Source organism: Jaculus jaculus, chromosome 9, assembly GCF_020740685.1.
Source record: "Jaculus jaculus isolate mJacJac1 chromosome 9, mJacJac1.mat.Y.cur, whole genome shotgun sequence".
NCBI lineage: Eukaryota > Metazoa > Chordata > Mammalia > Rodentia > Dipodidae > Jaculus > Jaculus jaculus.
The window spans coordinates 6796616-6823301 of NC_059110.1; the positions used below are offsets into that span (position 1 = coordinate 6796616).

Consider the following 26686-nt stretch of genomic DNA (forward strand, 5'->3'; position numbering starts at 1 on the left):
TGGGAGGAATGGCCAAATGGGAGACTGAAGTGAGCAGCCAGCTGAGGCCAGACGCAGAGCTGGAAACTTGCAGGAGAGAGAGCAGACGGCGGGGCCTCGGGCAGGGCTGCGGCTGGCGTTTGGAGTCACATCTTTGAGTGCGGCTACTCACAGCCTGGTAAAAACCTCTTTTCGGGCTAGAGAGATGGCTTAGCAGTTAAGCGCTTGCCTGTGAAGCCTAAGGACCCCGGTTCGAGGCTCGGTTCCACAGGTCCCACGTTAGCCAGATGTACAAGGGGGCGCACGCGTCTGCAGTTCGTTTGCAGAGGCTGGAAGCCCTGGTGTGCCCATTCTCTCTCTCTCCCTCTATCTGTCTTTCTCTCTGTGTCTGTCGCTTTCAAATAAATAAATTTAAAAAAAAAAAAAACCTCTTTTGCTGGGTTAGACCAGCTCATATATAAAAGCTGGCCACAAAGTCCTGTCCATAGACATTTCTAACTCGGATGTTTGTCCACTGAGTCACTGAGAGCCACACAGGACTGACCTAGATGCGCCAACAAGTGACAAGAGGTCCACACTCTTTTTGCTTAAGGAACAACAACGTATTGCGGAGACAAATGAGTCTGGATCTACAGGAGTGAGGACGACACATTCTGGCTTCTTTTTTTTGGGGGTGGGGTGGAGTAGAGAGAGCCTGAGAACTGGGCTTTTAACACTTCAGTGTCACTGAAGACAGGGTGCCAAACCCAGTGCACCCGCCTCCTGGCATGAGGCCCAGACAGCCCTGGGGTCCACAGGCAGACAGCTGAGGACAGCACCTCAAGCGGGAGGGCCTGGAGCTGTGAGGCGTGTGCACCCACACAGACCTCCTCTGAGGCCACCCTGCCCTGGGGACCTGAGCCAGGCGCACCCACAGGGGTGCCCCGGGGGGTTCTGAGTTACACAGCTCATCCCCACTGAGCTCTACAGTTCAGCCACCCTAAGAATCCGTCCAGCCAACCTTCCGCCCTCTGTGAGCCTGTCTGCACATCTGAAAAATGGGCATGATCCCCACCTCCTAAGGTTGCTCCAAAGGTAAAAAGAGACCTAAAGAATCCAGCATCACCAAGCAAGCAGGTTGTTGCCAAGTGGCAAAATGCTCAGACGTGAGCAAAACATCCCATGTTTCCCCTTAATTGGGAATGGCCAGTAAGCAAAGGCTGCTGGGTATCTATGGAGGAATTTTAGGGAGAACCATCAGGCGCTGGTGTTCTGAGTGACCTAATAACACAGAAGGGAATGTGGGGTGTCAGATCCCAGCCCACACACCAGCCACTTGACCCTCTTGAAGAAAAGTTCTGAGTGACAGGGGCCGGGTTTGCTCCTGCCCTGGAGGAGTGGTGTTCCTGGGAAGAATCTCTTCACCACCCCGAATCTCTTGACCCTTGGGCAAGAACTTGTGGCTCTTTAGCCAAGAACTGTTTTGGATCTCACAGATAGAAAAATCAAGCTATCTTTCTGTCCCCTAAGAAAAGCATTATGAAGTGAGGGAGTCCTGTTTGTCTGAAGTCTCATTTTAATAGAACTGAGATCCTGTTTGTTCAAGGTAAGAGAGGAAAAAAACACCAACTTTTATTGGCATCTCAAGAGTAAGGTGGGGCTGCCTGGGCTATGCCCTGCAGCTTGAAGGAGTGGAGTTTCATGTACATCGGAAAACCAAGTCCCCACAGAACCCCTTCTTCCCCGAGGGCCGCTAACCTCACTGGGGACACCAATTGGATTCCTACGTAGACTTCAGCACAGCCTTGGAAAGGCACCCGACGGCGGTCAAGTTTTTGAGGACACCAGCGTTTTTCTCTTCTGTTGGTAGGGGTCTTGGGAATGGAGACTGCAGGACAAGCTGTGTCACTCGCCCCGGGCAGTGGGTGGGCTTGCACGCACAGCCGGGCAGCAGTGGGGGGTGGCAGGTGATGGGACGCTGCGTGGCCACGGACCCCGAGCTGATGGCGGGGTGTAAGATGGCCCTCGCTGCTAGCTGCTTGCTAGGCCTCCCAGCCTCCCGAGTGTCTAGGAAAGCACTTACCCGACGCAAGCCTCGGGTGGCGGGGGAGGAGGACGCCCACACTGTCCACTAGGTGAGCATCTGGCATCCGTTAGCAACTTCACTTTGCCCGCCTCCCCTCAGGCAGCGCTCGGCGCGGATCACAGAGCACAGCAGTGCCCGAGCTGGGGCGTCCTCTTCCTCTCGGTACCTCAGGCCTGCTGGTGGCCGCGGCGGAGATGACAGGCGTGACCCAGCAGCTCGGCTGCCGCTCACCAGGCTCGAGTTGAGTTCCACGTTCGTACTCAAAACACAAGTCCAAAGCCTTCCTGTGGCGCAGCCCTGGCCGAGACCCACTGTGGGCCCGGAGTGTGTCCGAGGTCCGCACGGGCGCTCGCGCTTAGCCTGTACAGCGCAGAACCGAGACCCGCCAACACGCCAGCCATCGAGCCTCGCTCTCCCGGATTCTCCTCACACACAGACATGGTGTCCGCGAGGAGTCTGCAATTCCTTTGTTGCTTCTCAGTAGGGCGGTATCCTAAAAATACCTTCATAGAACTGAAAACAGTTCTTGGAACAATCTCTTCTGGGTCAGGATGAGTGAGGCTCCAAGCTAACCCTTACCACACACGCTGGGCAGAAGGGCAGGCTAGCTTGTTGGCAGCAGCCCCCCTGCCTCCCTTCACAGCACAGAACTGCAAGCCTGCCAAGCGCTCACCCACACCAATGCACTGAGTGATCCTGCCCCCTGCCCCACACACTGAAGTGAGTGGTAGGAATAAAAAGTTAGGGCTGGGCTGGAGAGATGGCTTAGTGATTAAGGCGCTTGCCTGCAAAGCCAAAGGATCCCAGTTGGATTCCCCAGGACCCACATAAGCCAGATGCACAAGGGGACACATGCGTCTGGAGTTCATGTGCAGTGGCGGGAAGCCCTGGTATGCCCATTCTTTCTCTCTCTCTCAAATAAATAAAAATAATTTTAAAAAATTAGGAGCTGGAGATACGGCTTAGCCATTAAGGCACATGCCCGTGAAGCCTAAGGACCCAGGTTTGATTCTCCAGGTCCCAACATAAGCCAGATGCACATGGTGGCTCATGCGTCTGGAGTTCGTTTGCAGTGGCTAGAGGCCCTGGCACACCCATTCATTCTCTAGTAAATAAATAAATCTTAAAAAAAAAAGTTAGGGCTACTGAGTAGTAATTCCTGTAAATTTCTAAAGTGAATTAAATGACACCAACATTACCTTCCTGTTTTATATTCTTCACGGCTTGCCCAATACGTTAGGGCATCTGGCCAAGCCATTGGTGGTTCCATTCCGTGTGTATCCTCGCAGATGATGAGGGAAAGCTGATGAGCCATGGCTCAGGCAGAGGAAGGGGCAGAACTGCGAGGAGCTGGGCGGTGAGGGAGCCCCTGAGTCTGGACCTGTCTCCACAGAGGCGGGAGGAACGAGACTGCATTAGTTCAGATGCCATGTTCGGGTGAGTGGCAGAGTCCTGTCTTCTGGCCTGTGCCAGTTGTAGCCATGGCTCAGGAGGCTGCTGACTACCCCTAAGGTGATGACCCTTGAGGAAACAGGCATGAGGAAGGAGAGACACTTGGAGGAAACTTTCGCCCTGGCTTTTGGCGAGAGCTGATTAGACGGATGACTTTTGATCATGTTAAAGAAAGCAGCAGAGGCTCCCTCTCTCGCGAGTCCAGTAGGCAGCATGGTGGTCCAGGGCGAACACAGAGTAGACACTTTCTAGTGGAAAACCAAGGGCTGATGACTGGACCGTGTAGCCAACCTGTCACATTTTCTATTGATAACTTGAGCAAATAAAATTAACGGTGCGCTAGATACCACTAGAAGGCCCGGGTTAAGGGACTGGGTCAAATCAAATCAAATTTTATATAACATTTTGACTTGGGGAATTGCAGCTGTGTGCTGTGCGGCACTCCACTGTGTCCAGGGGAGGCGCACAGGCCCTGCCTCCCCTCCTGAGACCTCAGGGAGGAAGTGGAAATCGAGAGGCCGGAGGCTACAGGAAGGGATGACACACACGGCAAGTAGCACCTGTCACGGGACTCTGTCCTGACGCCACACACACGTTGCACATGACAACGACCTTAGACCTCCACAGGGAGCAGAGCTCCACGTCTCATCACACCAGAACGAAGGGACCCATTTTGGGAAAATGTGTGAGCAGCCTCCTTTTTCATAGCAAGGAAGGGCGGGCTTCCAAGGACACACACACACACACACACACACATATGCTTCTCCACGTGGCAAGCTTAAGACTCCCTGGTCACGCTCTGTGCTCTTGTGCACAGAGCCACCTTCCCCAGCTGTGATAAACCCAAGAGGAATGTGGTCTTGTCACCCAGTAGCTGTCACATCGGTACCAGTCCCACTTCTTGCTGAAGTAACGAAAGGTGTGAGCAAGGGAGCTTTGCACACTCAGCTTCGGAAAGCTAACATCTTTGCCATCGGTTCTACCACTGAGCGGCTGTGGCCGCCTGTGGGTCACAGCTAGCCTGGCTTCCTCGGGGCACAGCTGTTCTCATGCCGCCTGCGGCCCTGGGGTGCGTGCACCAGCGCAGCTGGGTAGTAGTGACCAACTGTGTGGCCAACACGCAAACCTTATCCTCAACCGGTAGAGCAAACATTTAGCCACCCAGTATATAGTTCTAGCAGACAGAAGCTGCTAGGTCAGGTCTTCCCTCTGTATCTACATTACATTTTTCTTTATTGGGAGGTCATCTTTACGCACTCAAGATACAGGCTCCGTCGATAAACATACAACCTGGTATTTTGTTTTATACTAGCATTTTTATCTTCACCACCTATCTGAATTTTTCTCAAAGATTTGTACATTAAAATGACAAAAGTACTGCTTCACATTTATATTAAATACCTAAATAAACGGAGGAGATACTCTGTTCATGAACAGAAAGACTTAAAATTAAGAAAAAATTCCCCAAATTACTTTGCAGTTTTAAAATAATCCATATAAAGATCCCAGCCACCCTTTTCTTTTTTAGGTAAAACTTGAGAAGGTATCTATACAGAAATACAAATAGCCAATAGAAGCTATCTTGAATAAGGACAAAGATGAAAGATTTACATTTCCTAGACAACGTCTCAGAAAGCAGCATCGTGGACAAACTCCCACCATCCACGAATGAATTTAAACCTTACTTGGAACTGGACCCTTGAGTGGCACTGAAATTAACTGATACACGGGACAAGACCAGCCTAAGAGCCAAGACTAAATTGAAGAGAGCGGCATACCCCTTGGGGTCTTGAGCTGGCCAAGATCTCCGGGAGGCGGCACGGGCAGGACATTCACGGAGAGCACAACGGTGAGCTGGGCTGAAGTGTAAGAGCTTGTGCTTCCAAAGGCCCCACTGAGGAAGGGCAGGAAAAGTCAGGCTGGGGCGGGGACACTGTCGCACCACAGAGTTTGTGACGACGCTCTGCCCACAGTGGACCTCCACGGAAGGTCCACACATGCCCAGTGCAGAGGCAGGAAGTAGGTCCGTGCTGGCACAAGGACGGGACGAGACTGGCAGTGACTGAAGATGGAGAAGGGCTTTTCGTGGATGATGAAAAGGGTCTAGAGTTAGATGGCTGTGGCGGCTGTACTACTACGTGACTGATACAGATCCCCATGGGAAGGCTCTGCAAAACCATCTTTCTTGGTGTCTGCGAATCCTCCTGTGGTGCCACTGTTCTTTGGACATTCATCTCTTAGCTGAAGGGACCACGTACCCTGGAGGGAGATGAATGCACAACCTGCCTGAGAAATCACTCAGCTAGGGAGTAATTCTGTGACCTTCAAGAAAGATTCCAGGAAGCTCAAAGGTCAATCTTTGAAAACCTTAACAGTAAAAAGAACATTGTCAATGACATGATGTGGTTGCTGAAAGTCAGGCTATACTCTGAGGAAGATGCTTTTGTTTTTAAAATATATTTTTCTTTATTTGCAAGGAGAGAGAGAGAGAGAGATTGTGTGTGTGTATGGGTATGACCGAGCCTTTTGCCACTGAAAAGAAACTCCAGAAGCAAGCAAGCACCATGCTGTCCACCGGGTTTTACATGGGCACTGGGAAATTGAGGCCAGGCCACCAGGTTTTGCAAGCAAGTGCCTTTAACTGCTGAGCCATCTGTGCAGCCCCCAAAGATGCTTTCTTAGCATATGACTCTGCAGTAGCTGCGCTGAGCCAATACCTGCACCTCAGGGCTTCCATATGTGATGGGAAGGCTTGAACTTTGGCCTGCGGTAGATTTTCTAGGTATTACAGAGAAACCACCTAGGGCCGCGTCACACCTTTACTGTGGCTTCACCTATGTTGCACCCTAAGCTCGTCAGTGAGAGGCCTAGTTGCTGACAGAGCGCAAGGCCTCGGGTCCGCCTGGCCATCGTGGCTGCATTGCTTCTGCAGGGGCATGGAAAGGAAGGACTTGCTGTAAGCTGTGAACCATTAAAAGACAATGTAACTTAGCTTTCCTAAAATAGACCATTTATTGAAAAAAAGAACTTTTCTTCAATTTCACTAATCAGCCTTTGCATAACAAACCTGCAGCTTGTCAATAACAAGAAGGTTTCACAGTCAGTGCACTCAACAAACAGATGAAAATAAGGTCCAGGACACCTGATAATACTACGACTTCTTTAGAACCCAAGAAGCTCAAAAACACTGCACTGATGTCACGTTCTCAGGGGCACGAGAAATGGGGGACAGAGGCGGTGGTCCGCGCACAGTAGTCATGGCACTCGACAAGCAGCTTCTTTAACCTCGTTGACACCATCACTCAGGAGGGACAGGACAGCAGGACAGCAGGAGAAGTGACGCCTGTCACCTGTGCAGTCTTCAGTCTCAGAAGGTTAAAAAGGCTGTGTTGCTCCGGCAGTCCATGTAAATACCACACACAGTACTGACGAAGGGACTCCCAATCCACACCTACTGGGCCACCCAGTAGTGACGAAGGAACTCCCAATTCCATCTACTGGGCCACCCAGTAGTGACGAAGGAACTCCCAATCCCATCTACTGGGCCACCCAGTAGTGACGAAGGGACTCCCAATCCACATCTACTGGGCCATCCAGTACTGACGAAGGGACTCCCAATCCACACCTACTGGGCCACCCAGTACTGATGAAGGGACTCCCAATCCACACCTACTGGGCCACCCAGTACTGACGAAGGGACTCCCAATCCACACACTGCTGGGCCACACCCAGTAGTGACGAAGGGACTCCCAATCCACACATTGCTGGGCCACACCCAGTAGTGACGAAGGGACTCCTGGTCCACACACTACTAGGTCACAGGCTGGTAGGCTTCACTCTTCATCTGTGCAAACCTGTGAGGAAGCAGAAGAGAGCTGAGCCCTTGCAGGTACAAACATACATGTGTGCCCATGTGTCTCAGACCCACAGGGAAGGCCCAGCAGCTCAGCCATCACCGTGCGCACACAAGGGAAGGCGCGGGTCTGCTCTCAGGGAGCCTAAGGGCTGACTACTGACATCATTTCTTCCAATGGATGTGCACTGTCTCAAGGCAATATACTTTGCCTATTTATTTTACAACTAAGAAATACTTGTTCCTGAAATCCAAGTCCCTGTCATCTCTACAGCTAATCCACTGCTGTTCCTTAATCCCAGTCTACACCTTCCTGTCTGGCATGAAGAAGTCCTGGACCAGGCCCTGCTGTTTGCTCATCCATCTTCATTCTACACAGTCCCCTAGCAACATCTCTGACCCCCAAATCTGTACCCTAGCCCAGTTTTCCCTTAAGTGCCAGTGCCAAGGATCCCAAGGTCTACTGAGAATCTCTAGGAAGATGTTCCAAACACACCTCACATTGACCCTATGAGAGAAGCGACCAGCATCACCAAACCCCTCCCTCAACCTACTCCCTTCTTGCTTTGCATTGTGGGGTGATAAATGACCTTGGTGACACGTCAGGAGGCCAGGGCCACCCTAGACTCCTCCCCTGACTCACTCACATATTATCTAATTTGTTCCTCAGCCAAGGCAGGTCTTCAAACTTCTACATTTGGCTGGAAACACCCTGGCTGCCCATCCTTAGCTCTATGGTGTAGGCTCCCCATGGTCTGTTCTCCAGGGCAAGCCGAAGTCTGATCATGTTGTTTCCCAACAGAACTGAAGCTCCTTGGTGCAGCCCCTCCTCACCGCTCCTCAGCGCCCTGCCCTCCCTGAGCCTCGCCATGCTGGCCCACTCCCACCTGGGTTTACCTCCTCTGGAACCCTCTCAAACAGGCTCAGGGGCCTGACTGCCGAGAAAGCAGTACCTGGGATGACATGACAGCACGCACGTCCTTACCACAGCGCTTCACACGATGACAGGGCGTCACTAACCTGTCTCTGGCCTCTAAATTCTGACTACACTTTCTTAGGAATGAGTTTACACTTTCTGTCAATTTTGTGTCTCTGTGTGTGTGGCTTTCCTGAGGTAGGGTCTCACTCTAGCCCAGGCGGACCTGGAATTCACTAGTCTCAGGGTAGCCTTGAACTCATGGCGATCCACCTACCTCTGCCTTCCGAGTGCTGGGATTAAAGGTGTGTACCACCGGGCTGGAGAGATGGCTTAGTGGTTAAGCGCTCGCCTGTGAAGCCTAAGGACCCCGGTTCGAGGCTCGGTTCCCCAGGTCCCACGTTAGCCAGATGCACAAGGGGGCGCACGCGTCTGGAGTTCGTTTGCAGAGGCTGGAAGCCCTGGTGCGCCCATTCTCTCTCTCTCCCTCTGTCTTTCTCTCTGTGTCTGTCTCTCTCAAATAAATAAATAAATAAATAAATAAATAAATAAATAAATAAATAAATAAATTAAAAAAAGGTGTGTACCACAATGCCTGGCTTTTTGTCAACTTCTTAAAATTCCATTTAACTGTCTCAATTGTTATCAAACAGCTCACACAGAAGAGCCTTAAGGAACATCTTGTAAGTGAAAACAAGAATCTGGCACAGGGCTGGGACGATGGCTCAGCAGATAAAGACACTTGCTTTCAAAGACTGCTGGCCAGGGTTCAATTCCCCAGCACCTACACACAGTCAAGACACCAAAAGCAGCACGCGTGCCTGGCGTTCCTTTGCAGTGGTGACAGACCCTGATGTGCCCATACACACATATATAAATACATTTCTCTAGGAAAAAAATCTCTTAAAATAAGAGCCCTTCCATTTTACATAAGTATTTTATACTTAAGTTTACACATTCCCTCATGTGCCAGATGCAAAGCCAAACTTAAATGCTTAAATTTGAAGAACATCGTCTTAGCAGTTGGCCAGACCTTGATAAAAGAGTGGTCGAGGAGCTGGCTGGCCGTCCACCGCATCTTCGGGTCGCTCTGCAGGCAGTGCGAGAGGAAGTCCTTTCCCTCGGGGCTGAGCCTCTCGGGCGCGGCGGGCTTGTGCCCCATGCCCACCTTGTACATGATCTGAAAGTTGTGCTCATACTCGTGCCAGGGCCTCTGCAGCGACAAGGGAGAACCGGGCTTTAACACTACACAGCCACAAAAACACCGATTATCTTACAAGTTATCCCAAAATTATTTATACCTGGAGCTAGCAAGCTTTTAATTAAAGGACCCAAAAGTAAACACTTTAGGCTCCTAACCTCTGCTGCAACAATTCAATTTTCTCCCTGGAGCACAAGAACAGCTGCAGGCCTGTATGCGAACAGGCTGCGCCTCAGTGAAACTTTCTGTCTAAAATCAGGCAGCCAGGGCGATGTGTCTGGCCCACCTGGAATGTGCAGCTAGTCCCAGCATCATTCAGACGCCATCGCCTGAAAGCTGCATCTTTCGTGCAAATAAAATGATAATCCGACACAGTTCAGGATTTCTCTCATGAGAATGCTTAACATGCTACCTTGTTAACAAATGAAAATTCCATCAATGCAAAGCTTGTGACTATAGGAAAAAGGGGACGAGCAGGAGAACTAAGTCCGCTTCACAATCTCACCAACAAGCTGTCCAGTGGCGCCGGCACGTGCCTCCAGCGCACTTCTGCCCTGTGCTCGGCCGCGCCTGTGCCCGGCACATCTATGCGCGCGTTCACCAGCTGCAGAGCAGGGCTGGGAGGCCTCACTCATCTCTAGTAGCAGTGAAGGGTTCCCATTTCTTGCTATGCAAACGGTACGATACAGGCACACACAATGCATTATGTATCTTCTCTTTTTGAGGTAGGGTCTTGCTCTAGCCCAACCTGACCTGGAAATTCACCATGTAGTTTCAGGGTGGCCTTGAACTCGCGGCGATCCTCCTACCTCTGCCTCCCGAGTGCTGGGATTAAAGGCGTGCGCCACCAGGCCCAGCCCTGTATGTCTCTCTACATATTTTGCTGGGTAAGCAATACTACAAAGGTAAGCATGTATCTTTCTATACACACACACAGTTACTCCTCAGCAGTATCTCATCAGATGCAACACTTTCTCAGGCTAAGCACTTTTAAAATTCTGGACAGAACTGAAAACTTCTGCAAAGCAGTTCTATGATCCTGAATTTTGCCTACAATATATGTCTATTTCCTCATCCCTCTCTAATAGTGAACTGTAAAAATGTCACTCACATGTTAAGCAAAAATTAAATGCATAATTCTGATTATTAGTGAGGACTAATCATTTGTTTATTTTCTCATATTATTACTATATATATTTTTTGGTTTTTCAAGGTAGGGTCTCACTCTAGCCCAGGCTGACCTGGAATTCACTACGGAGTCTCAGGATGGCCTCGAACTCACGGCACTCCTCCTATCTCTGCCTCCCGAATGCTGAAATTAAAGGCGTGTGCCACCACGCCCAGCTCATTTGTTTATTTTTAATGACTAGATTTAATATTTTAGAACAGTTTAAGTTTATAAAAGACTTAATTGGAAAGGCTGTGGAGAGGGGTCAGTGGTTGAAGGTGCTTGCTTGCATAGCCTGCTGGCCTGGGTCTGAGTCCCTAGTACCCACAAAAAACCTGATGAACAAAGTGATGAATGTATCTGGAGTTCAGTTACAGTGGCAAGAGGCCCTGGGTGCTCATGTTCTCTCTCTATCTCTCTCTCTGCTTGCCAATAAATACAAATATTTTTTTAAAAAACTTAACAGTATAGAGTTCCCACATTTCCCACTCACTTCCCCTGACCAGTTTTCTGTTATCTGCAACTATTAACATGAGTGTGGTCCATTTGTTACGATTGATGAAACAACTGATCAATATCCATCATGACTCACTCACTCCCTGTCCTGTCCTGTCCTGCATGGGTCTGGATAGTAACGACATACCTGTTGTTACGTGAGACATGCGCACGTAATGATATGCCGCTGTTGCTAGGTGAGAGGTCCTCTGCAGACACGTGAGGACAGCTGCTCCCCAGCTGGTTGGTGGCGCTGTTCTGAAGGCTGTGGAACGTTAGGAGCAGGAGCCTTGCGGGCAGGCGGAGTGAACACTAGAGGTGGCCTTGAGGTTGAACAGCCTCTTCCTGCTCATCCTCTGCTCTGTGACTACAGACGTGTGATCACCTGCCTCATGCTCCTGCTGCCTTGCCTTCCCCCACACACCTTCAACAGTTAGCCAAAATAAACCCTTCCTTGGTGAAGTTACTTCCTGTCAGGTATTTGGTCACAGCAACAACAACAGTGAGTAGTGTGCTGTTTCAAAGAGTTGTGTCGCCACCCTGAGGGCCCCTGCGCTTTACCCTCCTGTCCCCTTCATCCGGAACCATGAGCTCTTTGGGTTTGAGACAGGGTCTGTCTATGACTCCCAGTCTGGCCTCAGACTTGCAACCCTTCTGTAGAACTACCTGGATTACTTGGTGGTCTGGAACCACAGGCTATTTTTCTGTCCAAATAGTTCTAGCTTTAACACAGTGGTGCAAAAGTTACTTACTACTTACTCTCCACACAATTAAGTAGCGTTTTGCAGCTGGAAGCTTCCACCACTGAGCCATAAGTGTTTAGGGTCCCCATGTGTTTCAGAGGCCCACAGCCCACGTCTTTCTGTCCCTGAGCACTCTTCCCTTAGGCACACACACACCAGCCTTTGTTCGTGCACCTGTCCTCTGAAGATCATCATGACCACTTCCAAGCCCAGTGTTCATGAGGAGCGGCTGCCGGCGATTCCTGTGCAGGCCTTGTTCTGGGTCTCGTGCTTCTTTGGTAGCTGCAAGCTTCTCAGTGTTTTCATGCAAGGTCTACACTTCTTTAACTCTACTCCTAAGGGTTCTCTAAGGCACATGCCTTACAAATACTTGCTTCCCAGTTTGTGATTTTTCTTAACCTTATTGATCTTTTGATAAGCCACATCTAATCTCTAATCATGTTCTCTAGCAGAGATATGTCCATAAAACTTACAATAAATATCACTCCCTCAATTCTGTGGTGGACATAACAACAGTGAATGACACCCCCTCAGCTCTGTGGCGGACACACACAGCTCTCCTGAGGTTGTCCTTCAGGTGCAGTTGCTGCTTACCTTGCCAGTCACCATCTCTATGACGACACACCCCAGACTCCAGATGTCTGCTGCACGCCCATGGCCTTCTCCTTTAGCACGAGTGATGACTTCAGGTGCCATGTAAGCTTTAAAAGTCAGATAGGTGATAACAGTGGGTTATGATGCAGAATCTCGAATTAAGAGTACCACGCAATAATATTCCATAATATTCTTTCTTTTCGTTATATAATTGGCAATATTTTAAATTTAAAGTTAGGTATTTCAAATCATCATATGTGGACTTTTTAGGGACAGAATTCTCTTTTAGTGAGACTATCTGGGGGCTGGAGAGATAGTTTAGCAAAGGTGCTTGCCTGCAAAATCTAAGGACCTAGGTTTGATTCCCCAGTACCCACATATGGCAGATGCACAAGGTGGCCCAGCTGGATTTTGTCTCACTGGCTGGAAGTCCTAGCACACCTATTCTTTATTTGCTTCTTTTTTCTCTCTCCCTTTCTCTCCAATAAATAAATAAGTAAAAATTTAAAAATAGACAATTTGGCCAGGCGTGGTGATGCACGCCTTTAATATCAGGAGGCAGAGGTAGGAAGTTAACTGAATTTGAGGCCAGCCTAGGCTAGAATGAGACCCCACCTTGAAAAACCAAATATATATATATATATATATATATATATATATATATTTATCCAAGTGTGGTGGAAGACACCTTTTATCCCAGCACTTGGGAGGCAGGCAGAGGTAGGAGGCTTGCCATGAGTTCGAAGCCAACCTGGGTCTACAAAGTGAGTTCCAGGTCAGCCAGGGCTAGAATAAGAACCTACCTTGAAAAACAAACACCAAAAAGAAAAAAAGGGAGACCACTTTAGTTGTTTATTTGGGTGTGTGTGTGAGTGTGCATGTACACGTGAGCACGGAGACACACTCTCCCTGTGCACAAGCAGGCGGAGGTCAGAGCCGGGACACTGAGTGTCCTCCTCTACGAGTCGCTGAAACTGTTTCTGAGACAGTCTCTCTCCCTAGCCCTGAGCTGACCAGCGAGCCCCAGCGATTCTCCGCCTCTGCTGCCCACAGGACTGGGTTGTGGATATGAATGACCACACCTAGCGCTTTCCCTGGGGCTGAACTCAGGCAGTCTCAGACTCACTCAGGACCTCACGCTTGCTCTTACCCACTGAGCCATTTCCCCAGCCTCTAAAAGACAACTTTTAAATGTGAAATTTTCAAATAAACCGTATTTGTAATGGAAATTGGAAATTTAACTTGCAAAAGAAGATGTACAATTTAGTAACATGAAGTGATCAAAACAAGCAGCCACCTTGTAACTGCAATGTTGTTCCACGTGGAACAGTTTCCATATGACCAATGTAAACTCCCGAGTACTGGGATTCCTGCCTCGGCTCCGGAGTCGTCTCCTGACTTTGCCAGTCACACTGCTGTGCGCAGGTGGACCGAGTGTGGGAGTGGTCCGCGAGGTGACTGAACTGCTCTGCAGGGTTTACTGACCGGGAAGGAAGGTGAACCCAGGCCAGGACACTGAAGTCACAGCACAGAGAGCAACTGGGCCAGGCCTACCTGCTGTCCCGAGGGTGCTGTTCACCTCACCAGGCATGGTCTGGGCATTGTTTTTAAGCTTTACTGAGCATCCAAAATCTCCCAGTTTGATTAGTCCAGATGAAGTAAGGAAGATATTGGCACCTAACAAGAAATAAGCAGATATTCATTAGCCTCAAACACAACATATGTACTTTGTAATGTCTACATAGTAATGTAAGCCACCAAAAACTTTATTCACAAATAATACAAAGATTTTTGAAACTTCACTTACCAGGTGTGATCAAAGAAAGATCTACGAACCTTACCCACAAACAGTGATACAAAGTAACAAAATGTTAACATCAGAGCTGATAATTTCCACATTGAAATGCATAAGTAAATTCAGTAAACTCAGACATGCCTAAAGAGAAATTTTAAACAAAATACAAATGCTTTTGGCAGACTTTGACTATTGGGATTGTTTCCAAATAGCAGTTTCTCAAACAGCACATGGAAAAGAACTTGTATACACACTGGGGTCCTTGAGTTGCAAATTGAGGCTACCTCTGGATTTTACATTATTACTGACGTGATTGTTTCTATATGCAAAAGGCACACCTAACTTCTGCCCCAGCTGGACTTGAGGGTACTGCTAATCTCCCAGGGCAGTTTAGCCTTTTGTTAAAAAAAGAAATTAGAAATTAGTGCTCCAACTAAGTCACACATCTCTAGCACGCGTCTCAGGACACTCATTCAGAAAGCAGCACAGCCACTCAAGTTGGAGGATTAGCCGTGCAAGGACCTGAGTCCACAGTGCGTCCTTCACAGCCGGAGCTTTCAGAGTCACACTTCAGGATGGACAGCACAGGGTGTCCTAGAACTCTTATCCATGTGACCATTCTTGGTCATGCTGAGTTACCGAGCATTGATAAGGACATCAGTGATCTAAAGTGACTCAAGGACTCTCGTTATGCCATGGGATATACTATGTAGACATCCTTTCACAACAACGCAGAGGCTGATGGCAGAACTGGAAACACGTAACACCAATTAAGAAAATACCCCCAGAATTCCCAGGACAGCAAAGCCATTTGGCAGACAGGAGGAGCTACCAAGACTGTCACGGGCTGGGGTTCATGGAGGCATGTGGCAGTGCAGGAGGAATTCAAGCACCTCGGCCAGAGCCACGTCTGGGACGATCCAGAGGAGCCCTGGTCAAAAGGCACTTCCTGGGCCAGTGTGCTTATATTAGCTAGCCTCAGATGTCAGGAGTGCCTCAGTGACAGTTCCCAGGACAGCTATGCCCTCAAGGTGGGAGAGAGCACCTTAACCGCCCCACCTGACCAAATCACCCTGTCAGAAGCCTAATCTGGAAGTCAGTGTAAAAAATCAAAGCCATCTCTGTGTCCAAAGACATGGAGGCATGCTGATTTCACAGGTACCTGTCACTTTCAATATTCACAACATTCATTACATTCGCACACGTCTGTATACACACACGTACATGACCCGGGAAAAGAAAGGCTGTTTGCTCACAAGTGACTACCAAACACACAGGCTATTCCGAACCAGTCGGCAAGCGTGGCGCACTTCGTGTCTCTAGTCCCGCTGTGGAACAGGAAGACAGGGAAGCCGCCTCGGGTGCCGGGGCGCCCTGACGTCACCGCAGCGCTCTGCAGCAGCACGGGCGCCTGCCGCTGGGGCGAGTACCTTTGATGTCGCGGTGCACGATGCCGTGCTCGTGGAGGACGTTGATGGCGACGGTGATCTGCTTCGAGTACAGCCTGATGACGTGCTCCTGAAGGCCCAGCCTGGCGACCTCCTCCAGCGTGCCCTCGTCGCAGTACTCCATGAAGATGTACATCTCCTCCTGGGGGCAACGCGGGCATGTTGATGGCGCTCTGCTGCTGGCACAGGGGGCTGGCACGCCTCCACGCCCGCCCGCCCCCCCCCCCGCCCTGCCCCAGAGGGGCGCCAGGGCCGGCCTGAGTGCTGAGGCCTCACTCAGCACCCATCTCGTTCTTCTGAAGTAGGCAGCCTGCCACCCGCGTGGCAGCACACAGCTCGTTCTCCACGAATGGCTTCTCAAACCACAGGGGAGCCCTTGCTACAAGCCCCCAAGCCTGAGTCTGCCACACTTCTGAGCTCTGGAACTCCCTTGAGTCTTCGTGAGAACATGACAGCGATCAAATCTGCTCCTCTGGCAGCTCCAGACCTACACCAACGCACTCCAAGCTGTCCTGCTCCCTCTCTGCGTTCATCTCAACACAAGGCGAATGAATGAACTTAGAGCTTAGTTTTCCTTATTCCCTGAAGGTTCTTATAACCACAGAGAAGAAAAATGACTACCAGCGGCGTGTGGCAAGCAGAAAAGTGACAAGTGATAGCCACAGGAAGGGCACCGAGAGACTCTTCGGCATGGAGCACGGGTCTCAGTGCGTGTGGTGGTGAGCTCACAACTACAGTCTACAACTTACATTTCAGGAAGAACGCCTCTAGTTTCAGAGAGAAGGCAGAAATGATGTAACTCATGGAGATTTCCTGACAATTAGGCAAAGTTACTGTGCTCTGAAATGAGAAGACCTGTGATGTAGAACAGGACTCCCTCTGCCCTCACTGACACCTCACACATGACTGTGACTGCAGTCGGCTTACTCTGTGAAGCTCCACACCAAAATACCGGACCAGGTTGGGGTGCTTGATGCCTTCGAATATTTTCAGTTCGTCTGCAGTTTCCTTGATAGTCTTATGGTCATTGGGCTGGAACCGGATCTAGAAAAGACACCCGCTCGTTACTATGGCCACTGTCACCAACTGGACACAGGAGCATCCTCAATAGGGAGGGTTGAAAAGCTGTCTCCTGCCATTGTCACTGCTCGTGCCCACAGGACCTTGACCAGTGTGTCTATGACTTCCATAATTTTCCTTTGTGGTTCCATGAGACCTAAACATGCTTGTTGTGAATATGTACTGATATACTAGCTCACAGGTCTAAAGCCACAAGTCCAAATGAAATTGTCCAGAGGACTAGTAGTTCACAGGCAACACAGGTAATTCTAGTTCTATCAACATACAAGAATTTGATCAGATTTTGCCCTTAAGAAATCTGCAGCTTGTGTTAGATCCCATAACTCAGGAAGACAATACAGCACTATGTGTCTGTGGTTGGATTTCTTTTTCACTTAATGTAATGTTCCCAGGTCATTCACATTGTTAAAAAGGTTAACTATACTTAGTAAAAATGTATGCATTTCAAATTACAAAAAGTGAGGTGACAAATATTAGTTAGCTTGATTCAATCCTTTCCCATTATCTGCATATCAATATTTTATAATGTAAACCATAAATATGTGCAATTATGTTCTCTCAATCAAAAACAAAAGGGGGAAAGATACAGACAGCCAACACAAAGCCTCAGGCCAGCAGAGTGAAGAATAAACTCACATAAGTGGGCCAAGTGGCTGGGAACACACTATCACTAGCTCCTCTCGCCCCTCCCTCAGTCCTGTCTGCCTCCTAAGCCACACTGGACTAGTTCCCTCACCCTTCCTTTCCCTTCCTTAGTTTTCCCCATTCTAACCTCTGGCTGCTGAAATGCTACTCATTTCTGCCACGCGTGGTGTGCACATCTTTAGTCCTAGCACTCAGGAGGCTGAGGGAGGACTGGCACAAGCTGAGGCCAGCCTGGGCTAGAGCGACATCCTTCTTTAAAAAAAAAAAAAAATTAAATTAAATTAAAAAAAGAAAACAACAACAAAAAACACCTACTCACTTGTGAAGCTTATCACAAATGTTACCTTCTGCAAACCCCCTCAAGCTTCAAGCATACTTTCTGTCTCCCTGTTTTGGTGTACCTGTTTTGCATTAGAATGGCCTGTGTTCACCCCTGCTGGAAGCATCAACACTTCATGGCTTGCATTGATGTGTGGGCCGCTCCAGGCAGTCTGACTGCTCAGGATTTAGGCCAGGCAACTAAGCATCAGAACGCCTGGTCTGTGGTGTGCACAGAACTTCAGCACTCACCACAAAGGCTCTCAGAGCAGCTTACTCACCTCCTTCATGGCCATCAGCTCCCCTGTGTCCACACTGATGCAGGTATAGACCTTCCCATACTGTCCTTCTCCTGCGAGAAATACGAGAAACCACAGACAGGTTAAGTCAGTGAAACTCACCATAATGCTGTCTACTGATTCTGAGTACATTTACAGATGTAACCCTATGCTCCCCGGTTCACAGTGACACCCATACAGGTGTCCCTGAGCACCTGAGGCCTCAGGCGATCCCACCAACGTCTCATCTGTAAACGTCTCTGAGTAGAGAAGAGACAGCTTTGGACATGAAGATGGGCGAGGAGAGGAGCTGTCCTGGTGCACACTTCTGAGCCTCGGCTGTGCGTGGGGCAGCAGTGGTGGGGACCTGCCTAGCCACAGTGCTGAAGGACAGAGGTGTGAGTCTCCTAATACTGTCCTAGCACAGGACACCAGGGACACAGGACTGAACGAGAGTGAGAACAATCAATACACGTTATGAAGTGTTTTTAACTGTTCAGGGTGTTTTTTTGTCCTAGGTAATTCTAAGGAACCTCCAGTTTCCTGGGGCCCAGAAAGTTCTCCTTCCTCACTGTGTTTGCCTCTGAGACCTGAATGCTTGATAAACAAACACCACACAATCTACCACTAGTTAGTTTGTAAGAGAAGTTTCAATACATTAGTTAATTAGGCAATATTTTAGGGAAAGAAAAGGTGAAGTCTCCTTGGAATTATATCCATTCTCTCTTAAAATAATATTCTTATGGAAATAAAAAGAACACAGAAGAGAATAAATGGGTAAAAATCTTGGCAGTTCTCCACTGGAGACTTCTGGAATTGTCAAGCAAACTATTCATTTTAATGAACCACTGAAAAATCATTTCTAAAATTATTTTTTAATTACTATGTATTTATTTATTTTGATTTTCAAAATAGGATCATACTCTAGCCCAAGCTGACCTGGAATTTACTCTGTAGCCTTAGGATGGCCTCAAACTCACAGTAATCCTCCTACCTTTGACTCCTGAGTGTTGGGATTAAAGGCGTGCACCACCATGCCTGGTCATTTCTAAAATTCTTTATTGTGTAACTCTTAGAAATGACATAATCATCATAAATATAGGTGTATTTGCTATCTATAAGAAAAAGGACTTACTTAACTTAAAGAAATATAAGTGCTGACATTTCTCACCGATTATTAACACCTCATGTTCCTTGGTTTTCTTACCAATTTTGTTGCCTCTTTGCCACTTGAAGGTCACCTTCCTCAAACCAACATGCATGACATTATCATAGGACTTAGGAGTATCGCAAACTTGACCGATGATATTCTTTCTCCTCATTTCTCGATACCTCTTTTCTTCAAATAGTCGGACTGACTTCTGGATGGCCTCTATGGGTCCCTGCTTAGAAGCAGTGTCTGCAAGGAGAAGCAAGCTCGTCAGCGCCAGTCCTTGTCCACAAGCCAACTGCGAAGTGCGAGCCGCGAGAACGGAGCACACACCGCGGTGCGGCACGGCTCCCCTGATCTACAGATGGCGGCAGCTGAATGGAGACCCTTCAAAACAGGAACCTGCTAATACAGCGAGTACCCACAGCACACAGAAGCAACCCCTCCTGCTCAGCCTGCAACGGTGTCCACTGGCTGCCCCAGCTCCGCTCTTTCCAGCCCACACCACTGTCCTAGGCACAGTTCCTTCAGTCCTCCACCTCTACTAACCAAAGCCCCTAGGCCCGCTCATGGGGGACTCAGGGCCCTGGAGAACCTGGACCTAGTTCCTCTTCTTTCTGTCAGTCCTTGCTTTAGTTTGTTTTACTAAAGCCATTCTTCTCATCTTCTCTTGCCACATGCTCCACTTAAGTCAGACTGAAAGGCTTAGGTGACCTACGAAACCATCTATAACTCCCGGGGCTGCTCCCGTTTCCCACCTTCATGACTTGCTCACCACAGTGCACGCTGAGCACATGGGCCGCAGCATGGGGTTCGGTACACAGTAGTTGGAACTACTGTGCCTCCTCTTTGCCCATCGGGCTCCACAGCTTGACTTCTCTGGCTTATTTCATGACTTGAGGCAAGAAATACCCATGTAGATGTCAAAAACAAGTTTTGGGGCTGGAGAGAGATGGCTTAGTAATTAAGGCATTTGCCTACAAAGCCAAAGGATCTTGGTTTGATTCCCCAGGACCCACGTAAGACAGATACACAAGGGGAAGCATGCGTCTAGAGTTCGTCTGCAGTGGCTAGAGGCCCTGATGTGCCCTTTCTCTCTCCCTCTCTCTCTGCCTCCTCCTCCCTCTCAAATAAATAAACAAAAATAAAGTACTAAAAAAACACAAGTTTCACTGACATTGTCAGCTTTACTAGAGGATTCTGGTTCTGTGCTGTCCTTGTTTTGTTAGCATATACTCACTGTACAGATGAGAGGCTGACGATGGCATTCTCATGCATGTGCATTGTGCACCTTGATCTAGGCTCTATACAGGGGAATATGTCTTTCTCGGGGTCTAGCTGGTTTTGCTAAGCATGGTCATCTCCAGTCCCATCCGTCTCCCTGCACATGAGGGAGCGTCATTCTTCACCTCACTGTGTCTAAGCACCTCATTTTCTTCATCACTTCACCTGCTAAAGGCTGACTCCAGAGCCACTCTAACTGCAGTCCTCTCTGTGTGCGGACTCTTGGTTGTGGCAGCCTTGTCTTCCCAGGGCCAGCTCAGACTCTCTCCATTAAACTCTTCTGCAGCTCTCTGGGCTACAGGGCCGAATCACCTGCTGCTCAGTCACACAGTGCAGAGCGCACGCTCTATCCTCTACCAGCCTGCCCTTTATTGAGCCTCTCAGAATACTCGTTTATGAATGAGGGTTATTCTGCCTACTGTTCAAGATATTATGACAAAAAGAGTAAAATCATTCTGTAGACAGAAAGTGCTAGTCAAGTTCTCTGTCTAAACTTCTTAGCATAAAAATGTTTACTTATTTTACAAATACTTACTGTAACAAAGAATTGTCTAAGCTGCTTAAAAATACAAGATGAGTAAAACACCAACCCAAAGGAGCTTTGTACTGTTCTGCAAGTAGAAAATGTCCACAAAATACAGGGTGGAGAGAGAATGTTGGAGGCACCAGTGAAAGCACACATGTTAATGCAGAGGACCTGCTGAGTCAGAGGCTCCCGCTTCTCACTGGAGCTGCTCCTCCTCCGCCCTTTCTCGCACCTTTGGTCTGGCTGATAAGCGTCCGCAGTTCCCAGCTTCGTCGTGCTGACCCGCTTGAATCGCTTCTTGGATATGCTGGCTCTGCAAAAAGTGGTTTTCACACACATTTAAATATACAAAATAAATATGCTAAAGGTGGAGATTAGAATCTGAGCTTTCTGGCAATTAATTATGAATGATTCCTATGTATGGGTGAGAAACTGTCTCTAACATCAGTTCTAGAAAATGGCACCAAATGAGGACATTGCTCAAGAGTTGTGAACTTCCCCCATAAGATACAACAGAACACTGGCAGACAGGGCTCCTGGGCCCCAACTCAGAGGCAGCTTTTGGGACCCTCACTCTGTTGCAACAAACACAGTAACACCTTCGCATTTTTAAAGTAAGAGTACTGAAAATCAAAATATAAGGAATGATACATTTTTAACAAAGTAGACCTAGAATATGCAGCTGAGCTGAAATGCTGAAGCATATGGGCCAATGTCCTCACAGAGCTCGGGGCTCCCCAGCAGAACCTGGATGTCAATGGCTGTGCGCGCGGAGAACGGGAATGCAGGCGACGTTCCAGCACTCACCATCTCGCTCCTCCGTGGGGCTGGAGTGCCGACTCAGGGACCTGAACTGCAATTCAGCAGCTACGGAAGCCAGTCGATCATTTTCAGGAACGCTGGATCCCCTGTTTCAATGTGGTATTTTTTTTTCTTTTCACAATTGAGCCAAGGATTCAATGGAACTTAAAAGGAAAAAGCTGGGACATTCTTCTGGAATTCTTACTCTCAACTAGGAACACTGGCCACCACTTTAACTGTCATGCCCAGGTGGGGGCAACTGGCCTCCAGTGGGTAGAGGACAATGAACAGGCAAGCTCTGCAAAACCTGTCACCGAAAAGAACAGAGCTGCCACTGAGACAGGGAGCCCTCTGGAAACGGCTGGGGGCGGGGGGTTTCTGGAACTGGAAGGAGCTCCATCGTCATCTAGCCCCACAGCTTCTGCTACAGAAGAGCTTGTCACATTCACAGCAGAACTAAAATAAACTCATGTCCTTAAGCAACTGAATACATGGAAAGATCCAAAACTGAAGGAAGGGTGATGGTGCATTAGCCAAATTTAGGTCATATTTAAGGTTACCAGTAAATTATATTACGTACTTAGTTAAAAGCATGAGAAGAGAAGGGAACGAAAGCCCAAAGATTTCTCAAGCAGCAGCCAAGCAAAACCACAAAGGAGCAAGCAGCTTAGTGAATTAAAGAATTAAGTTAATTAGCTGCCTTTCTAGAATTAAGTTAATGTTCAGCAATAAGGAGTAAAAGCTGGGATGAAATAAGAAAAAGTATCAGAGAACCTCAAATAAATAAATACGGAGATGGGTCATTAAGACGTTGTTGGCTCTGCATCTCTAGGTGGCACAACCATGCTCTTTCACTAAACACCACGGAGGGCCACGTGGAGAGCTGCCCACACTGAAGTCCAGAGCACTTTTCAGCTCCCTGAACCCTCAAAACTAGGTCAGCTCTGATAAGAGGGGGCCATTTCGACTGCTATGAAGTTCACCAAACAGTTCTGATGTCACTGGATGGTCAAGCCACTGGTGCTGGAGTGAAGAGGCACCCTTCACTGCTGAGAAGTGCCACACCACGTGGACTGCGGGACACTGCTCAGCACCTCAGCCTTCCTCCTTCCCATGGGGGAAGCTCGTCAAATCCATGACCTTCAGAATGGTTTGCAAGGGGAAAAGGCAAGAACACACTCGATGGATGGGGTATATTTACAATGCTTAACAAGGAACTGGAGCTGTGAGGATGGGAGGTGGCTCAGAGGTCACCCACAGCTGTGATGTAAACCCTAGCATGTCAGCTTTCTGAGAACTGATCATCAACTCTTGGGCATCAGCAAAACCCGGCTCCAGCAAGCCAGATACTGCAAAAAGTATTCTTAGAAATAATGCCAGGAGAACTTAACCTCAGAAGAGCTATTTCCTATATCAGATAAAATCAATGAAAAATGTCACTGACCACTGAAGGAGGCCTAGTGACTGAATTTTGGGTCTTGCGCCCATAAGGCAGGCTAAGGATGCACACTGTGGGCAGGCACCAGGAGTCACAGGTGTTACGGTGTCCCCTGTTCACATTCCCACACTATGTTGACTCAGGCTGCCAGGTACAGGGCAGGGCTGGGAGGCAGTGACCCAACACTCAGCAACCCACACAGCCAAGGAGGTCCAAGTGGAGTCTGTGGCCCTCATACATCTCTACGTAGCTTTGTTCTTTTCTACCTATGTCATGACACACTGCCCCAAACCAGACACCATTTCTTTGTAACAATAATAAATAAAAACTTCACAACTGTGATGCTTGTAAAATTCTTAGACATCAAGTATGGTGTCCAAGTTCACAACTGATACTTTCAAAATGCTGTTTGCAACATGCTCAAAACCTGCTTATGCTCAGGAGTCCACAAAACACCCACGGTGGCCATGGAGCAGCTGCCCTACGCCAGACGCTGCACGTTCACAGGACATGGCCTTTCCTCCCTGCAGCCCGGCGGGTGAGAAGAGCAGGGCAGCAGACGCGCCAGCAGCCACCAGGCTGCTTAACGTTCCCAGTTACTTCTGCGTGCGGGCCCTTCACCCCTGTGACTACGTAATGTAGTTTTAAGAAGGGCAGTTTCAGCAGCGGTCAAAGCAATATGGACAAAATGTAGAAATATTTGCCAACCAACGCTTTAAAATTAAAAACAAATGGTAAACAGGCGGCTGGTTCAATATGATTATTAATTCTTTCTAGTTAACTGCTGAAGCTGTAAAATACTTGTATTTTTAGGTTAGAAATACTACTAAAAATTAGGAATATTAATTATTTTAGTGAGTAAAAAAACTAGGAAAGCTCGTAAATATCTTAGACTGTTATTCAAATAAGTCTAAAAACATTTTAGCCTTTTCCATTGCAAAGCCACGTCATTGCCACCGACTACAGTATCTTCCTATACACTGAAAAGAGAGCACATTGCACCACAGCTTTGCCTGTTGATCAAATCTCCCACATGCATGCAGACCACCTTCCTCACTAGAGAAGGGAGTGCTGACAGTGTCCCTTACTCAAACATCAGAGTGGACTTGAGAAAGAAGTCTTTTCTCCATTAAATGAGAACTAATAAAAGCCTATATACCAAAACTAAAAAAACTAACCTGGTGCAAACTATGAGTCCCTCTACTTGTATGAAAGACAACGCAAGAGACTTTTAAATATTTCTGAAGCTTGCCAAATGTCTGGCAGTTCTCTCTGCAATGATCTACTCCCTAAATAATATACTAACCCTACGACTTCACCTTTCCACTTTAACTTTAGAAAACCAATCCTCCTAAAAAATAAGACCATGGCCTAGTGAAACACCCCCACCTAGGAAAGGCTGCTAGCCTCGGCTTCCCACCCTTCTCCTGCGCCAGGGCCTTGCCTCTGGTTCTCTAGATGCCAGCCGCAGCTTCTCCCATACTTCTCCTGAGCCCGTCTTTCCTCTGATACTCTGGAGCTATGCCAGGTGGAGTCTCTGGTTATTTTGGCCAATGCTGGTCACAAAGAAAAATACTAACACCAGAAAATGGTCTACTCCTGCTACATGCTGCCAGTATCTGGGGCTGTGACAAGCCACAGGGGAGCAACACTTCTGTACCAGAGGAAAGAAGCCCAGTGGTCCCCTGTGGCAGATACCAAGGCTAAGACCCTGGCAGAAGGGTGCAAGGGCAGGCAGGGAGGCATGACACTGTGCAGTAGGACTACCTGGTATCAGGGCCACTGCTGACAGGTCTGGGCGGTGCAGGGTCACCACCACTGAGGCCAGGGCGGCCGGTGGCAGTGGTGGCAGCAGCGGCGACAGTAGCAGCAGGGCTGCCGTGGTTCCGAGCGTCTGAAGGCACGCTCCGAGTGCTAAGACAAGAAGAAAGGCTTCAGGAACACGTGAGAAAGGGGGATGGACTTGCAAATAAAATATGGCAAGGCGGTCAAAAAAAATCCTTATAAATATAAATCATTGTAAATGCTGTTTGAGATTCTGGCTTAAGTGCAAAAAAAAAAAATAATAAATTTTAGTCCTTACCTAGAAAATCCTGTCAAGTAAAATTGACTTGTAAAAGGAATCACGCTGGGAAAGAGGACACTCACTGGCTCCAGAGGCAGCCCCCAGCATACACACCGAGCAGACGGTCTCTGACCTGGCTTTAGTGCCGAGTGCTTCAACCATGCACCCTCATGAGAGCCAACACTGGAGAGCTGCTCACTCCAGCTTTCTCCCTTCTCAGAGTGACATTGAGCACAGTCCCCCTAATGTTTACTATGCTTTGGATACTTAAATTTGTTTTCTCAAGGCAACTTTTTCAAGAAAGAAAAGGAATTACTTGAAAGCCAGAAAGCACTTAGTAGCTCGGGTTATAAAGCTGAGAAGCTAGGCTACTTTGAAAGGGGCAGGTCTGTCTTATGTTTGCAGCCTTTCTTTTGCACCTAAGGCACTACTGTATGCTTCAAGATAACACAAGAGAGAGCTCTAGAAAGCACCTGAACGCAAGGAGAAGAGAAGCACTGAGCTCCCAGACAAGCACCCAGTGGACTCAAGGCAGACCCATGCACATCAGGGAACCACCCACAAAGCAAAAGAACGGGGGTGCGCCAAGTACCTGAGTCCCTCTGGAGCTGGGATGATGAGGTGCGGGTTAGGAGGGTCACTGTGGCATCGAGGTACCTTCACTGGACGGGGACTGTTGCGATGGATAGCTGCCAAAAATGGCAATGAAGGCAGCTTGTTAAAGTGGCCCACAGAAAACTTTCAAACTAGGCTATTTAATGTAAATGGAACATCATTCAGTTTTGCCAGTGACTAAAATAAATCCATTCGTGAATAAACAATTGCATATATAAGGACTATGAAAAAAACATTACTTTTTGAAAGTTAATAGTTATATCCCACATTCAAATTTTTCTTCACCAATAAACCTTTAAAAAGAATCCCAAACAAGCAAACAAAGAAGTACTACTTGCAGTACCAGGGGTAAATCCAGGGTGGCTCATGCATTAATTAGGCAAGCGCTGCACCCAAGTGAGCTACAACTCTGTCCTTATAATTACATGAAATTTAAATGAAAAATTTAAACTAGAGCTCTTACCTAGAAGTCACAAAAATGTAACAAGTCCATTTTTTCTGATAATGAAATGTAAATAGTGGTGTGCATGCATAATAGTTTGCCAGGTCTAATGTTTTACTCGTACTTAGCTTTTAATTACTATCTGACTGACTCTTGCTTGGGTTTTTCTGTCATGTTTTCTCTCCATGTGTTAATAATCATAGTCTGCTTATGTTTTATCCCAAACAGAAATCCTCACATGTCATGTTTTGTCTCCTTCCTATTAATAACATCACATAGAAGCTGAGTGTGGTCGCACACGCCTTTAATCCCACCACTTAGGAGGCAGGGGTAGA

At 48.1% G+C, this 26686-nt stretch overlaps 1 protein-coding gene across 5 annotated transcripts in view; it reads right to left on the minus strand.

The window, feature by feature from the left end:
- Window positions 1–6489: 6489 nt before the first annotated feature.
- The window catches only part of Map3k4 (mitogen-activated protein kinase kinase kinase 4), a 117343-nt gene continuing 97146 nt past the window's right edge, over window positions 6490–26686 (minus strand). For 4 of the 5 annotated variants that reach the window (XM_045158194.1, XM_045158195.1, XM_045158198.1 and 1 more), the window contains 12 exons: window positions 25887–25983; window positions 24997–25143; window positions 21798–21898; window positions 21223–21303; window positions 19238–19429; window positions 18034–18104; window positions 16637–16753; window positions 15692–15851; window positions 14021–14143; window positions 12467–12573; window positions 9299–9478; window positions 6490–7350 (listed from right to left, as the gene is read on the minus strand). In XM_045158194.1, the coding sequence (XP_045014129.1) occupies window positions 7330–7350; window positions 9299–9478; window positions 12467–12573; window positions 14021–14143; window positions 15692–15851; window positions 16637–16753; window positions 18034–18104; window positions 19238–19429; window positions 21223–21303; window positions 21798–21898; window positions 24997–25143; window positions 25887–25983 (1397 nt within the window). In that variant the 3' untranslated portion in view covers window positions 6490–7329. The remainder of the gene's footprint in view (window positions 7351–9298; window positions 9479–12466; window positions 12574–14020; window positions 14144–15691; window positions 15852–16636; window positions 16754–18033; window positions 18105–19237; window positions 19430–21222; window positions 21304–21797; window positions 21899–24996; window positions 25144–25886; window positions 25984–26686) is intronic. The other variant, XM_045158196.1, reaches the window with a different exon arrangement.